Source organism: Prionailurus bengalensis, chromosome C1 (assembly GCF_016509475.1).
Source record: "Prionailurus bengalensis isolate Pbe53 chromosome C1, Fcat_Pben_1.1_paternal_pri, whole genome shotgun sequence".
NCBI classification, from domain to species: domain Eukaryota; kingdom Metazoa; phylum Chordata; class Mammalia; order Carnivora; family Felidae; genus Prionailurus; species Prionailurus bengalensis.
This window is the reverse complement of record NC_057345.1, coordinates 85,580,789-85,598,635: the sequence shown is the minus strand read 5'-3', so window position 1 is coordinate 85,598,635 and position 17,847 is coordinate 85,580,789. Positions and strand designations below refer to the sequence as shown.

General features: G+C 36.0%; 1 protein-coding gene across 2 annotated transcripts in view; it reads right to left on the bottom strand.

The window, feature by feature from the left end:
* AGL (amylo-alpha-1, 6-glucosidase, 4-alpha-glucanotransferase) overlaps positions 1-17,847 on the bottom strand; it is an 86,802-nt gene that overhangs the window by 52,191 nt on the left and 16,764 nt on the right. For both annotated transcript variants that reach the window (XM_043575655.1, XM_043575656.1), the window contains exons 3-8: positions 17,021-17,231; positions 16,097-16,263; positions 15,041-15,244; positions 5,678-5,859; positions 5,203-5,314; positions 67-193 (exon numbers count right to left, since the gene is read on the bottom strand). In XM_043575655.1, coding sequence (XP_043431590.1) covers positions 67-193; positions 5,203-5,314; positions 5,678-5,859; positions 15,041-15,244; positions 16,097-16,263; positions 17,021-17,231 — 1,003 coding nt within the window. The remainder of the gene's footprint in view (positions 1-66; positions 194-5,202; positions 5,315-5,677; positions 5,860-15,040; positions 15,245-16,096; positions 16,264-17,020; positions 17,232-17,847) is intronic.

Sequence of the window (17,847 nt, the reverse complement as noted above, 5' to 3'; positions counted from 1 at the left end):
AATACTAGCTGTGAAGGTTTGTAACTAATATCATCCTTTATTTTGTAGGAAAAATAAGTAACATACTCATGTGGTATGAAAGTTGCTAGTGCAACGTTCATATCTACAGTACAGCCAAGCCTTCTGTATTCAGGATCTTGAATAATCTTAAGGTGTTTCTTCGGATCAGGTTTGGTTGTTATTTTCCTATTTTCTGAAAACAAGAGCAAGAAAAGATGATATCTTAAATGCAAATATCCGCAAGGAGATTGTAATCATTACTGATTCCAAATTTTTAATTTACAATTTTTTCATAGAAAATAAAATGTTTATTTCACAAGCAGCCTTCCTACCCCCATCTTCCTGAACACCACCTAACACACACACATTCACACACACACTCACACACATACTCACACACACACACATATATATATATATATATATATATATATATATATATATACACACACAGAGAGGGCGGGGCAGGAGGGGGGGAGGGAAGGGAGGGAGGGAGAGACAAGAACATTATAGAAGAAAAACACAGGGATTCCTATCAGTTCAAACACTTCCCCACTTTTCTGCTTCAGTCGGCATTCACTTATTCTACTATACATTTTTTAGGGCATTAAGGATGCTGGTGGCACAAGTTTTCTTTTTAGGTGTTAGCAAATACACTAATATCAGGAGGTCTTTTTCTTCAAAGACTGCTTTCTATTCAAAAGTGTTTCTTTACATTCTCTGAAAGAAGCACACAGGGTTGTTTCTATACTTTTTTCCTTTTCACCAACAAGCATATTCCTTACATAAAAATAAAAAACTAAAAAGTAAATAAATGCTCTGTGGGAGGAATTTTCATGCCTTTTCTGGAACTTGTTCTTAGTAAATTAGGTGTTGTGCAGGATTGCCCCCACTGGGCTTGATTTTATAATTACTAATTAATATCTGGCTTATTCTAAAGAGATCTTGAAGTGGCTTATAAAAACACAAAATAAGATAAAATATATATAAACTCTTAAAATCTAGTGTCTGAGGTTCATCTGCAAGAGTAACCATATGAGCAATACCTATCAAAATAATACCAGCATTTTTCACAAAGCTAGAACAAACAATCATAAAATTTGTATGGAATCAGAAAAGACCCCAAATAGCCAAAGCAATCTTGAAAAAGGAAACCAACACAGGTGGCATTATAATTCTGGACTTTAAGCTGTATTACAAAGCTGTATCATCAAGTATGGTACTGGCACAAAAACAGACACTCAGATCAATGGAACAGAATAAAGAACCCAGAAATGGACCCACAAATGTATGGCCAACTAATCTTTGACAAAGCAGGGAAGAATATCCATCCGATGGAATAAAGACAGTCTCTTCAGCAAGTGGTGCTGGGAAAACTGGACAGCAACATGCAGATAAATGAACCTGGACCACTTTCTTATACCATACACAAAAATAAACTCAAAATGAATGAAAGACCTAAATGTAAGACAGGAAGCCATCAAAATCCTCGAGGAGAAAGCAGGCAAAAACCTCTTTGACCTTGGCCACTGCAATTTCTTACTCAACATGTCTCCAGAGGCAAGGGAAACAAAAGCAAAAATTAACTACCAGGATCTCCTCAAAATAAAAAGTTTCTGCACAGGGAAGGAAATAATCAGCAAAACTAAAAGGCAACTGATGGAATGGGAGAAGATATTTGCAAATGACATATCAGATAAAGTGTTAGTATCCAAAATCTATAAAGAACTTATCAAACTCAACACCCCAAAAACAAATAATCCAGTGAAGAAATGGGCAAAAGACATGAATAGACACTTCTCCAAAGAAGACATTCAGATGGCCAACCGACACATGAAAAAATGCTCAACATCACTCATCATCAGGGAAATACAAATCAAAACCACCATGAGATACCACCTCGCACCTGGCAGAATGGCTAATATTAACAACTCAGACAACAACAGATGTTGGCAAGGATGCGGAGAAAGAGGATCTCTTTTGCGCTGTTGGTGGAAATGCAAACTGGTGCAGCCACTCTGGAAAACAGTATGGAGGTTCCTCAAAAAACTAAAAATAGAACTACCCTATGACCCAGCAATTGCACTACTAGGTATTTATCCAAGGGATACAGGTATGCTGTTTTGAAGGGGCACATGCACCCCAATGTTTATAGCAGCACTATCAACAATAGCCAAAGTATGGAAAGAACCCAAATGTCCATCGATGGATGAATGGATAAAGAAGATGTGGTATACATATACAATGGAGTATTACTTGGCAATCAAAAAGAATGGAATCTTGCCATTTGCAACTACGTGGATGGAACTAGAGGATATTATGCTAAGCAAAATTAGTCAGAGAAAGACAAGTACCATATGACTTCACTAATATGAGGACTTTAAGACACAGAACAGATGAACACAAGGGAAGGGAAGCAAAAATAATATAAAAACAGGGAGGGGTACAAAACATAAGGGACTCTTAAATATGGAGAACAAACAGAGGGTTATTGGAGGGGTTTGGAGAGGGGATGGGCTAAATGGGTAAGGGGCATTAAGGAATCTACTCCCAAAATCATTGTTGCACTATTTACAAATTAAAATTAAATTAAATTAAATTAAATTAAATTAAATTAAAAAAGAGTAACCATATGAAAACTGCCAAGAAGTGTTTGAAAAAAAAGAAAAAGCTACACAATCAGTGTAAATGATAAAACAGTCTTCAATATTGATAGAGTGAATAAAAGATCACTGTAATAGTATAGATAACAAACCCATATATATTTTGCACATGACTACACTATGAAGGATTTATGGTGGTACTACAAATCAGTAAAAAAGGATGGATTATAAATTCAATATCATTTTCTGAATAAAAATAAATACCTTATATAATATACAAAAATAAATTACAGGTGTATTGAACATTTAAATGTAAAATATAAATAAGATTATTAGAAGAAAACAATGTTGATGGAAGGATTTTTCTCAGCATGATGTGAAATCAGAAGCCATAAAAGACAAGACTGACAAATTTGACTATACTGAAAAAAATACCTCCATAAATCAAGAGTTAAAGGATCAACAGCATACTAGGAGGGCATATGTGAGGCCAGTATAATAAGGAATCACCAATAATAATGTCAATGTGAAAATGTCAAATAACCCCAACCTAACAGAAAAATAGGGAAAGAACATTCATATACAATTAATGGAAAAATGGTAAAGTAACACGTGAAAAGGTACTTCACTAATGAGCAAAAAGCTGCAAAATTAAAATAAGGAATGTTTTGTCCAATTGACAAAGATTATAAAGATTAATGGTATCTTGTTGGTGAGGGTATATTTAGTGATGATGTAAATTGGTACAACTTGTGTTGAAAAGCAACTGGACAATATCTATTGTAAATTTATCATTAAATTTGTAAACTCTTTGACCCAGAAATTCTGTGTCTAACAATTTATTCTGCAGATTTATTCACATAAGTAAAAACACATACAAGGATATATTTTCTACAATACTGCTTATAAGGATATAAGTTCTACAAAGTAAGGGCTTGCTGTGTTCACCACTGAATCCTCATGCCGGGAAAAGTACCTAGTATGTAGTAGGTGGTTTAAAAGATAAGTGTTAAATGAATGAAAGAATGATGAAAAAACTGGAAATAATTTATAGAAAAGGCTAAAGAAGTTCACTGTTTAAACAGTCTATAAGCTGTAGTCTTCTGTGTGTGTATAAGAGATATAAAACATATATTTAATTTATACATACACAATTATAAAAAATGTATATAAAATTTTAATTCCTTTCAAAAAGAGTCTGAAAAGAAACACAAAAACTATTAATTGGTACATAGTTCCCTCTAAGAATTGAGTTCTGAGGGAGAAGAAGGCACACATTTTTTTAATTGTATTTTTGTACTGTTTGTTTTTTCTTTACTATGAGTACACACTATTGCATTTAAATAATACAGCTTATAAATATCAGAGGGAAGAGAAGATAGAGGCCTTTTAGTAAAATGAAACATGAAGAAAAGTTAATATAAAAATTTCATGTATCAAGATGTTACACAATTGGGAAAGCTGAAGTGTGAATCTGACCTTAAGTTTCTAGACCTCAAGTAATACGGACTTTTCCTTTTTTGGTGTTAAGAGGAAATGGATTTGATTTTTATTTTATTTTATTTTATTTTATTTTATTTTATTTTATTTTATTTTATTTTATTTTATTTTATTCTATTTTATTCTATTTTATTCTATTCTATTCTATTCTATTCTATTCTATTCTATTCTATTCTATTTTAATTTATTTGAGAGAGAAAGAGAGAGTGAGCTGGAAAGAGAGGCAGAGGTACAGAGAGAGAATCCCACGCAGGCTCCACTCTCAGCACAGAGTCTGACACAGGGCTCGATTCCATGACCCTGGGATCATGACCTGAGCTAAAATCAAGAGTCAGTTGCTCAACCAACTGAGCCCCCCAGGTGCCCCCTGACTTCTCCTTTGAAAGTAGTATTTCTGGGTATTATTCTAGCTCTAGATTCTAGATGAGGAAGAGAATTTCTTATTTTAAGAGCCAGCAATATCCTTGCTGTTAGGCTGTCCTACACTAATTGTAGATATATCTTTATGATATTTCTCTCTAATTTGCCTCCTCAAAACCCTTTGAGCCTGACTTTTACTCTCCTCCTTTGTCAGGGACACAATGATTCACTTCTTTAGTTTAGTTATGCCCTGAACTGAAGTTCTGCTCCTTGCTATTATCTGGGTCAGTCTTACTAGTGGGTAGGTAGCCTTAATGGTGGGCCCCATCAGCTGGAAGCCCTTCTACCTCAGTTAAGATTTCTACTTTAGCCAACAGAACACTACATTTCTCTGTTTCAAAGCCTGTTTTGAGCTTTCGGCAGCTGAAATAATCTGCTCTACTCCCCTCCCATTCACGTATTTAACAAACATATACTGAGCTCTATTATATTCTGAGCACTGTGCTAAGGAACCAATAGTAAGAAACAGTCCCCAAGAGAAATTATGTTATGTATTATTATGACATACTCTTTAGATGTCTCTGCTAACTCTCAGCTTCCACAATCAGTTTATAGTAACACAAATATCACATAATGATAACAGATTTGATAATGTCTTAACCTTAGAAAAGAAGAGCTATCCCTTTAAGAGTAAAATTTTTTTTAAATTGCTAGGAACATTCTAATGTGTATCACTTACCTTGTGTAAGAAGTCCTCTAAATTGCTCAACTGCTTTGTGAACGTCCACTTGGAAAAATTCCCAGAGTTGAATCCTTGGAAAAATATCCTCCCAAATTATTTTTCGAATGCACTGAAAAATTTCAATAGTTGAAAAAAATATATTCAAAATCTTTTCACAAAACATATTTACCATAATAAAGATAGACTCTAAGTAATTTTCAACAATATATTTAATTTGTACTTTAGAAATTCTGTTATTCTGAGAGAGGAAGGGAGGCAAACCACATGAGACTCTTAAATACAGAGAACAAACTGAGGGTGGATGGGGGGCGGGGAGTGGTGGGGAAGAGGGAAAATGGGTGATGGGCATTGAGGAGGGCCCTTGTTGGGATGAGCACTGGGTGTTGTATGTAAGCCAATTTGACAAATTATATTTAAAAAAAAGAAATTCTGTTATTCTGTTTTAGTGTGGTACTCCTCTATACATACTGACATTCATTTGATGATCATTTTCAATCAAAGCAGGTACTCCTTTTTCTTTGTATTTTCCTTCTGCAACGTCACAGGATAAATGCCACAGTGCTCTGTCTAAGACCCAGGCAGGTTTTAAGTGTGGAGAATTTACAAGGTTATATGCACTTTCTGGATGTTCGTGGATCCATTTACTATTAGCAGCTTAAAGAAAAAGGAAACATAAAAGAATATCTTGTAATTAAACTCAAGATGGTATCTAAGTTTTAAAATGAAATAAAATATCAATATCCACCACTCATTTCCTTCCTTCCTTCCTTTCCTTCCTCCCTCCCTCCTTTCTTTCTTCCTTCCTCCTTCCCCTCTTTCTCTTCCTTCCTCTCCCTTTTTTTTCTTTGCTTGCTCTTTCTTTCTTTCTTTCTTTCTTTCTTTCCTTTCTTCTTTCTTTCTTTCTTTCTTTCTTTCTTTCTTTCTTTCTTTCTTTCTTTCTTTCTTTCTTTCTTTCTTTCTTTCTTTCCCCCTCTCTCTCTCTCTCTCTCTTTCTCTTTCTCTTTCTCTTTTTCTCTTTCCAAGTAGGCTTCATACCTAGCATGGAGCTCAATGCGGGGCTTGAACTCACAACCCTGAGATCAAGACCTGAGCTGTGATCAAGATTGGACGTTTAGGGGCGCCTGGGTGGTGCAGTCGGTTAAGCGTCCGACTTCAGCCAGGTCACGATTTAGCAGTCCGTGAGTTCAAGCCCCGCATCAGGCTCTGGGCTGATGGCTCAGAGCCTGGAGCCTGTTTCCGATTCTGTGTCTCCCTCTCTCTCTGCCCCTCCCCCGTTCATGCTCTGTCTCTCTCTGTCCCAAAAATAAATAAACGTTGAAAAAAAAAATTAAAAAAATAAAAAATAAAAAAAAAAGATTGGACGTTTAACTGATTGAGTCACCTAAGTGCCCCACCACTGATTTTCTTATATATTAGAAAAAATATTTAAATATATTACAGAAATTATATATTACATATTGTTATGTTTTATATTAAATATTTGATATTAACTTAAAATATTTATAGTAATTTATGATACTGCAATTTTAAAAACATTTTTTTTTGGTTGTGGTATCCTGTCATCCACTTCACCATACCTTTTTTTTTTTCTGTTGTAAGAATTTTTAATTGTAAGATGCAACATTAACTTATTAACACCCTTCTAATAACATGTTTACTATTGTGGGAGTTAAGAAGGGTCTTGTCCGCAGCCCATTTTGATGGTCCTTGAGTCAACTATCTTTGGAATGTTCCTTATAAGCCTGAAAACAATATTTCCGTGCAAGACAGACAGGGTTTCCACCCAATTTCAAGTTCACTGTCCTTGTTAAAGCAGAAAGTTACCTGAATCTTCACTCTGGTTTAGGCTGCTCAGTGACAGGTTCTAGAATATCCATCTCGCTTTTCCCCAGATGCCTCTCTTCTTTAGTCTCCTGAATGAGAGGGCCCTTCTTTGGCCTCACCTAAGCTCTAGTTCTATATACTACCAATCTTTAGAATTCAAAATGTCATTTACACCTTTTTTTCCTGTACAATCACTTCTTCTTGTATTTTTGGGGAGGAGGGAGGTGTGGTTTCTTCCTCTGGGTCTTTAAATATGATTGTATCTCCCTAAGGCTAAGAATACAAATACACATTCTATCCAAACTCAGTTATTTCTCTGACTTCTGCAGTCTGTTAATATCAAGATCAAATGTCTAGGAAATCCAATCTGTATCTGCTTCCACTATCTCCCCACAGTCTTGTTCCTTTTCCCACTTTAATCTGCTTCTGCATCCATCACTCCACTGAGATTACTCTAAGCCTCCTAATCATGAAATTCAGTGCTACTTTCTCAACTTCATCAGTTTAACCTCTATAACATCTGCCATTATTGATTAGTCCTTCACTGATTTATAAAACACCTCTTTCCTGATTTACAAAAGGTATCATTATCTTGGTGTTTTTTTTATTTTTCCTCCTCTCTTTTGGCCCTTCTCTTCATTTTTTTTTCTTAAATTTTTATTTTTCAGAGAGAGAAAGAGAGAGAGCGAGCGCGAGAGAGCACACTTGGTGGAGGGGCAGAGAGACAAGGAGACACAGAATCTGAACCAGGCCCTGAGCTGTCAGCACAGAGCCTGATGTGGGGCTTGAACCCACGAACCATGAGATCATGACCTGAGCTAGAGTCAGATGCTTAACTGACTGAGTCACCCAGGTGCCCCTCTTCTCATGTTTATTAAACTTCGTGGGAGGTTTATTACATCTTAGTCCTTCTCTTTCTCTAAACATGCTCTTCCTCATCACAGCCACTCTTCTTAATACCCACATCTCAAACCTGTCCAGCTCCGGCCAAGGCCCAGGCACATCTACCCAGGCACTTGATGGGTAGCACTGCCAGAGGACAGCATAGTAACTCAAAATCCATTCATATCTCTGCATATATCTACACTTAAAATGTGATATATCTTAGGCACTGTTTTGGGAGATGGATATTATGCAGCAAAAGTGAGCAAGGCTCCTGTCCTCATGGAGCTTTTTCATTCTAGACAGGTGGGTTTTTTTGTTTATTTGTTTGTTTGATTTTATTGTGCAGAGAAAATTCTGACAGAATAAAATTCAGTTCTCTCACAGGCAACCTCTTTGGATAGCTAATCTTGAATGGTTGATAAGATTTGTTGTTTTGGTAAGACTGATAAAAGCCAGGCTCAGAAATTGCTAAAAAGAAACACACTGAGAGTACAAGGATGGAGCTTACATCTTATCATTCATTTGTATCAGTAAGTTTAGGATCAGAACCAGAGGAGTTCTGCAAGGTATTCCAAGTATTTGCAACATTAAAGAATATGTGTTTTAATTTTTAAATAAACAAATAAAAGTTATACATATTTTGTTTCATCTTTGAAATAGAGTAATGACCCCGAATTCACAGAGAAGCATGAGTGGTTAATGTACATGAAACAAACAGTAGTAACAACTACTGAATACCTACCATATGCCAGGAACTGTTCTAAGCAGCTATATGCACTAATTTATTAATCCTCATGTCCTATAGCAATAATGTAGGGCATACAGTTATGTTCCTTTACCAGGGGAAGAACTGAGGCACAGAGAGATAAGTAACTCAGTCAAAGTCATACAGCCAGGAAAGTACTTGGGCAAGATTCTTCAGACCCTGCAGTCTTAACCACTCTGTTCTTCTGCTGAGATGAATGTCTTCATACCTCATTCACTCAGCTGAGCACTATTACAATCCTTGCAGAGTTTAAAAATCATTATTTTTAGTTTCAGTCATTTATTTAGTAAATAATGTGGTACATAATTTACTTACTTATTATTTATTCATATCCATAATAAACACTTGGATGGAGACAGGATATATAAGAAACAGAGATGTCGCAGTAAGTTAAATTAATAGTTATTTAATTATGAATCAAGCTGCATTTCCCTAGATTCATCATCGTATTATTAGAATTCAAGATGTAGGAGAAAAATGTAATGATGATTATATCTAGTTAGGATTTTCATTTATTAAGAATACTAAGGCTACCTAATTTTTTAAATGGCAAAATCCTGAAACTTTGTTACTTATCTCAATTTTTTGAAACAAAATCAACTGTAAAATGAAGGAATTCTAAACATTAATTCCACCTGAAAGAGAGGTCAAACCAAACTACATCTTAATATATATCAAAATCAAAAATGAAACATGGGGGCGCCTGGGTGGCGCAGTCGGTTAAGCGTCCGACTTCAGCCAGGTCACGATCTCGCGGTCCGTGAGTTCGAGCCCCGCATCAGGCTCTGGGCTGATGGCTCGGAGCCTGGAGCCTGTTTCCGATTCTGTGTCTCCCTCTCTCTCTGCCCCTCCCCCGTTCATGCTCTGTCTCTCTCTGTCCCAAAAATAAATAAACGTTGAAAAAAAAAATTAAAAAAAAAAAATGAAACATGGATTTCTAGAGTGGTGCAGTGAGGAACTTAGCAGACATTCTCTGGAGCAAAACCACAATTTAAATAGCAAAAATTATAAAATATAATCATTTACAGTCTCTGGAAAATGTCCTAAGGGTTTTCAGCATATGGAGAAACATTTATTTAAGAAAATCTACCAAATCTTGGCAAGAATAGCAACAGTCTGTGGCATGTGAACTACAACCTTCTCCCTTAACTCTCCCAACCAGCCACGTGTTATGGAAGCTGTATGCCAGGTGCTCTACTCCGGGAAGGCATGGCCAACATGGAGACTCCCCCTTTCCACAACTCCCAGTCTGGGGTTACAGTTTCATGCTGGGGGAGGCAGGCTGCCTGTGTTTCTCACTCCCTCCAACCCTATTTTGTAGAAGCTCCATTCCAAGTAGGCAGGCAGAGAAAATCTTGGCTCCCTTCCTCCACCTAGTCCCCACCTGTAGGGTGGATATTATACCCAGCTGCGGGAGGCCAAGAATATTGGGACTCCAACTGCCTCCTGGGAGCTGGAGCTCACTTGGAGGGTGAAGATTCCATATGGGGAGGGCAACTGAGAAGACCAGGGACTGCTATCTCCTGCCTCAAGTGTCCCCAGAATGAGATGGCACTTGGGGAAAAGTGGTCTCATCCCCAGCTCTGGAGCAGTAGCACAAGTGTTTTGCTTGGGGAGAAAGACAGTTCATGAGGATGAAAGGCTCTGCCTGAAAGGACTGACTTTATTTGGAACAGTGAGTGAAGAACTTCATGCCTAAGGTGTTGTTGAAAATAACGAAGACCTTGGTAGAGAGTAGTTAAGAGAATACTGGTAGCTCCATGATAAAAAAAAAAAAAATCATAGCAAACAAAACAGAAATTTAATAGAGAGAACCAAGGAAAGAGAAAGCAGAGGACAGCCCTCCTGGGATCACAGGAAACACTGTTGAGAAGGCTGGGTGTGTGCACTAGGCTGCACCCACTCAGAAGCAATTCTAACAGGACATGGGAAAGACCTGAAAACATTCCATAATCCCATACAGACCCATCAACACAGGACAACTCACTGGCAAAGGGGACTTAAACACAACCTCTAACCAAAAATGGAGTGAACACTAAACTACTGTGACCCAGGGTAAATACTGGGAAGCCAGGCTTAAAAATAAAATTACATTCACCTCTGGCAATCTGGAAGACCATATGTATGTCCAAGACTGTGCTGTCTCTGGAACAAGCAGAAAGAGAACCTCCAAGCTCCCAGCCCTTGATAAGTCTTTATTTATCTTTTTACTGTCAACCTATTTGTATCTTTGAATCTAAAGTGTGAAAAAATGTAATGTTTGCATTTTGTATAAAGAATGAAATATTTATTGACACATAAACCATGTGTCAATTTTATCATCAGATCTGCTAACAATGGAGATATAACAATAATAAATAAATAATTCAAAAGATAAAAAAGAAAGTGTGTTGCCTGTAGGCAGCATATGGCTGGGTCTTGTTTTTTCAAATAACTTTGACAACCTCTGTCTTTCAAGATACAGGCACACCTCAGAGATACTGTGGATTTGGATCCAGAGCATTGCAATACACTGAAAATCACAATAAAGCAAGTCAAACAACTTTTTTGTTGTTTCCTAATGCACATAAAAGTTATTTATTTTTTTAAAGAGGGAGGGAGGGGGAGAGGAAGAGAGAGAGAGAGAGAGAGAGAGAGAGAGAGAGAAAGAGAGAGAGAGAAAGCAGGGGAGAGGGGTGGAGGGAGATCCACGCTCAGCCTTGAGCCTGACATGGGGCTTGATCCCATGACCCCGGGATCATGACCTGAGCCAAAATTAAGAGTCAGATGATCAATTGACTGAGCCACCCAGGTGCCCCCAAATGTTATGTTTATACCATACTGTAGTCTATTAAGTGTGCAATAGCAGTATATCTTAAAAAAACAATGTACATCCCTTAAATAAAAAATACCTTGATACTAAAAAGTGCTAACTATTATCTGAGCTTTCAGTAAGTCATAATCACGAATCACAGATCATCATAACAAATATAATAAGGAAAAGTTTGAAATATTGTGAAAATTACCAAAATGTGACACAGAGACATGAGAAGTGAGCAAATGCTGTTGGAAAAATGGCATCAATAGACTTGCAGCAAAGTAAAGCACAATAAAACAAGGTATGCATTACTTTCAAAATTCCCTGGATCTTTGGCTTTAAAATGTTTTTTTACTAAGATGTGATTGAGTGTGGCTACTTTTGTGTCTATGTTACTTAAAGTTCACTGAGCTTTGGGATGTGTAGATTCATGTTTGTTTGCTTGTTTTTAATCAAATTTTAAAGGTGGGGAAGTTTTCAGCCATTACTTGAGGTGTTTTTTCCATTCCTTTCTTTCTTTTCCTTCCGGCATTTCATTTCTATGATGTGGTGTGCTTCAACATGGCCCACATTTTACTGAAACTCTGTTCAGTTTTATTTTTCTTCAGTTCTTCAAAATGTATAAACTCTGTTCACTGATCCTTTACTCTGTCACCTCAAATATACTGCTGAACACCTCTAGTGAATTTTTAATTTACTTTTCAACTCCAGAATTCCCATTTGTTATTTAAAAAATTTTTCCATTTACTTGTATTTTCCATTTGATACTATCATATACTCTCCTTTACAGCTATAAGCTGGTTTCCTTTAATTCTTTAAATACATTTATAATAATTGCTTTGAACTCTATGCTGACTAAGCATGACATCTAGGACTTTGCAAAGGCGATTTCTGTCGCTTGCTTTTTCTCGCGTATGGGTCACATTTGCTGTTTCTTTGCATGTCTCAATTTTTTGTTGCAAATTGGGCAATTTAGATAATGTATTGCAGCAACTCTGGATATTGAGCCCATTCCTTCCAGGTCTCGTTGGTTGCTTGTTTGTAACTTGGCTGTACTATTTCAGTGAAGTCTATTTCCCGCACGGTGAGCAGCCATGGATGTTGCTGCTTAGAGGGCGCAGCCTTGGCCATCTGCATTCAGTCTGGGATGTTGGTGGTTTTTAGCAGGGCTCTCTCAACTGTCTCCTTCCCTGAACTCTGTTAAGCTCCTTGCATCCACTGGAATCACACTTAGCTGTTACTCTTTTGTGCTATTATTTTTGATAATATGCTGAAGCATAAATCGCTCCACAATATGATCCAATTAAATTTGGGCCCCTCGGCAGGGGTAGTCTCTGAGGCCAGTCTTTGAGACTTGTAGGACTCTTGGAGGGCTGTTCTTAGCTGCCTCTTTCTCTGGTTCTTTCGGTTAGACCACTTAGCTGGCCTATGGTTTAGTATGTTGCTCTCAAGTTGATACCAGCCTTCTCTTGTTTACCACCAAAGTCTCCACTGTTTTCAACAGTGTCCCATGCTATGTACCAATAAAGTCAATTTCGTTCTTACTCTGTTCTTACTGCACATCTCTTCCCCTGGGCAGAATACCTGTGTCACTGCTCCACAGCTGTTTTTTTTAGCTTACCTCTCTAGGTGTGGAAGCTCCACTGCACAAGCAAACTGGGACAAGGGCAACTAGGGCCCAGTATTCTTGCTCTGCCATGCACGGGGTAGAGCTTTCCCTCCATGAGTAGGGGTTGGATGAAGGAAGGGAGCCCCAGACATCTCAGGTGCTCTTTCTCACAATGGAATTTCTACAACAGAGTGCTACAGTTGGGAGGGACATAAGAAATGTTGGAAGCCTGCACATTTAACTGGGAGCTGGAGAGAAAAGGAACCTTGTGTTCCCACCTGCACATGCCAGGAGTAGATCTATCATCATTCTGAACTGGGGCAGGGAGAAGCAGGTCCTGGTTCAAATGTCACAGATTATCACTGCTTTTATTAAGATTTAGGAGATTTTCTTGCATAAATGCTTTTCCATATGCTGAATTCCCTTAGAACAATTTTCAAAGACTTTAAACAGTTCTTTTAAAAAATAATTTTTACCAGTTGTTTTGCTGGGTACAGAACTCTAAAGCCCTCACACTGCCAATCTCTGGAAGTCGACTCCCCTGGACAGTAATTTTTTAATGAAAACCTATTTCACAAAAAGCACATTATAATTTGCAACACTTTCCAATTTAAGGCTGAAGCAAAGTTTACTTCTTTTATGTTGCAAAGAATGTCTCAAATGCTTCAGAAATAGTCTCTAATAGAGACTGTTACTATACTCCAATTTTTTTCTCCCTTTGTTCCTTTAGTAACAGAATTCCCAAGGTTCAGCTGTACACATGGCTGACAGACTACATTGAAAGGTGTGACAAGAAACAGAATCCTGTCTGATAAAATATGAGAAAAAAATATATATATACACATATATATCACACATATTTATTGTGAAATTATAGATATATATCTTATATATACACACACACACACCAGACCATGCCCTTAAAAGTCATGACTTCCCTTCCTCATTTCCACTAGGTAGAGGTGATACTGGGAACTGGAGCAGCCATATTTGATTAAGAGTTGGAAGCAAACTATTGGAGAGAGAGCAGCATGAGAGAAAGAACCTAGTTCCCCATCACCACTGAGCTACCACAGCAGTCTTGGGATGTCTATCTAATCTTTTATAGGAAATAAATACAGTTTCAGAGTTAAGTCACTATATTTTTATCTCTGTTACAGCTGCATATGCCATATCCTAAACTCATATAATGTCATTATGTACTTTGATAAACTTGATGTGAATAATATTATAGATGTTAAAGCAATTATCAATAATGTCAAATTTTCAAGTGAAGAATACTGATTTCTAAGATATTAGGAAGTTTTCACTGTGGCACACAGAGAAGATAATGTTTGCAAGGTACAGTGCATTAAATTGAAAGATGATCATGGTCAGTGGCTTCTCCAGGCCCAGCTGTCTGACAGATGACAGGAGGAATCATCTCCCTGAGGATCGCCAGTTGGGAAGTTCTGATACATTTTATGGAATTGTATACTAGTAAAGAATCTTGAGATCCAAACAGATTAACTTTAATACGCCCTTTTAACATGTAAAAGGTATAATTTTTAGATTTAACTTCTAAGAGTTTACGAATAATTTTCTCCTTAAATAGTCATTCAGTTTTTTCAAATATATACTATAGTACCAGAGCTGCTGCTGTATGGGATTCACAAGTTGGTCTGCAAAGTATTAATAATGAAAGTTGAAATATGTGATCAAATGTCCCTTCTATGATCACTCTCCTGTTTTTATAATCATCACATGCAAAATAACTATGTATTGATATGCCTTCAACTAACACTTATTTTCTCTGAAAGAAAAAAAGTGGTACTATATAAAGTGATTTTTAAATTGAAGGACACCTACATATCATTGTTTTCAAATTTTATGTTACATAAAACAGCAAGAAGTAAAATAATCAGAATAGAATATTCTCATCAAAATTAATGGAGGCAGTTAATTAAGCTCATACCAGTATGGTTGTAGACAACGTCAGTAATACAAAGAATATTCCATTCCTTTTTCAATTTTTCCACTAGCTGTCCAACATCATTCCAGGTATACTTTTTATTAGGTCTTGAAAAGTCAGGACTGAATTCTAACTGGTTAGCTAGGGAGTAGCATGACCTAGATAGTCCAAGAGTCTGTAAAGGGGTAAAATGAATCATGTTGTAACCTGCAATGCAAGAAAATAAACAAAGACCACTGTAAGAAAACAAACAAACAAACAAACTAAAACTAAGCAAAATATAAGTTTAGACTTCCCTTAAGTAGTTTCAAATAGCAAGGCAACCATGTAACTAGAAAAGGAATCAAAGACTAGGGTTCAAATCTTACCTATACCATAAGTGACTTCAAGCAAGTCTACTTAAATCTTTCAGGATATCAGGGTCCTCATATATAAGACAGAGATAGTGAAATAATGCACTTGAAAAAATCGTACACAGTGCCTAGTTACTATTAAGGGTTCAATTTATATTTGTTGGATGGATATATTTACATGTAGAGAAATACAAGTATATCAGCATGTCTTGCTCCTACTTTTAATGTTCCACTGTCTTGTGTTCTGTTTCAGTTATGTCAATAAGTTTCTCATTTCTTTCTTCATATTATATTCAGTTTGAAAGTAAAAAATATTACCCTTCAGTATGTATGGCAGCAAACACCTTCCACATGGAAGACAGTTAATCAATGTTGAATTAAAATTATATACAATGATAATACATGTTCCAAAACATTTTAATAGTTTACTACTAATTTTTAATTTTTCTATGTCAAAGTAAAGTCTTAGATACAATAATGATCTCATTTTATTATTAGAGTTCCTTAATTTTCTAAGTTGAACGATATAATTTGCTATTTTTGCAGGTTAAAAATGCTTAAGTCTTAACAACTTTATATGATTCTATTTCTATTACTAAATATACTAAGAAACAAAATTAAAAGGAGAATCAAAGCTCTTGAAATCTATATCACAGAGGATAATTACATTTATTTTAAGAAAGAAAGGAAAGATAGCTGACATTACCTGATTCTTTTGCAACCCTAAGTCTGCTTTCCCATTCATCAAAGGGTCCCATACACTTAGCTAAAAATGTCTGAAGAGTAACACAGTCCAAGGGTAACACGTGATTGTCAGCACCAACATGTAAAATAGGATCCACAACTATGTAACCCCCACCACTTTTTTCATTTCTAAGGAAAAAACAAAACAAGAACTTCTGAATTAATGATAGGAAAAAAATCCTCATCTAATATAGTCTGACTCTCTAACGGGAAGGTGAATTGTCCCATTTTAATATGTTTCTAGAGGCACCTGGGTGGCTCAGTTGGTTAAGCGGCCAACTTTGACTCAGGTCATGATCTCACAGTTCGTGAGTTTGAGCCCTGCGTTGGGCTCTGTGCTGACAGCTCAGAGCCTGGAGCCTGCTTCAGATTCTGTGTCTCCCTCTTTGCCCCATCCCCACTCATACTCTGTCTCTCTCTGTCTTAAAAATAAATAAAACATTAAAAAATTTTTTTAAATATATTTCTAAGCACATAAAATCATTTAAAAAGTTGCAATGAAACTCAATGGAAAAGCCTTATTTTATCCTTTTTCCAATCTCTACATAAAGACATAGTATGTATAATATCTAGTAATGTTGCATTAAGGAAAAATAAGCATACCTATCAGTAATAACAAGGGCACTCAAGCAAATAGCATCTTATAATGAAGTTATACGAAAAGACTATTCAAGTGGTTACTTATAAAAAAAAAATTGAATCTGCAATGAGTCTTACAATTGCTTCCTAGGAACTGAAGAACCATATTCTATTTGCATCTCAAAAAATCCTGTAAAAAATTGCAGTCCATGGTTTATATAGTAACTTTTTTTTACAAGCTAGATAATTTAACTAGATAGAATGAATTAACTTTTTCTCCCCCCAACATATAGGACACCTGACTTACCCTTGAAGGAAGTAATACTGAAATGATCCAGCTTGCTGAAGATTAAGTTTACAGTATTTATCAGAATCATCTTCTCTTTCTGTTGGATTTTCCCATTCCAGGGAACGGAATTTTTCTCGATTAAACGGTTCTCCAGGAAATGGGTAATTTGTAAATACAGTAACTGCTTTTCCCTGTAAAGTGGGGCCTAGTCGGAACTGTAGTTCAAACCCTAAACAAAAAGCACATTTCAATAAACTCATTGTAAGAACTTAAATTACCACATTAATAAATAAATGATTTATTTAAGGTTTTACAAAAACTATGGTTTCTCAACTATGTTTTAAATATATATATTATATGTATCTAATATACATATATTATATAATATATATAATATATATATGCTAATATACAACACTGCTGGTTTTGGAACTATTCTGCAATCTAATTCAGCTGAATTGTATATTTTAACATACAGTATACAACACAGAACTGTCTGCTCTGTATTGTCCCTCTCCTCTCCTCCTGGAAATTGATTCCTATTTGCATGGCTACTTTGGGATATGCAAGTTCTTTTTTTTTTTTCCCTTTTTAATAACATGCCTTCAAGTTTATTGAGAATACTTTTAGAAAATTAGGATAGCTTTAAAGTGAAAAACAAAATGAAATTTTACTGAACTTGAAATCTTTCTAATTCCAGAATAGTTAACATACAGTGTTACATTATTTTCACATGTACAATATAGTGATTCAACAATTCTATATATTACTCATTGCTCATCATGATAAGTGCATTTTTAAAAAATATATATATTAAAAAAATTTTTTTTAACATTTATTTATTT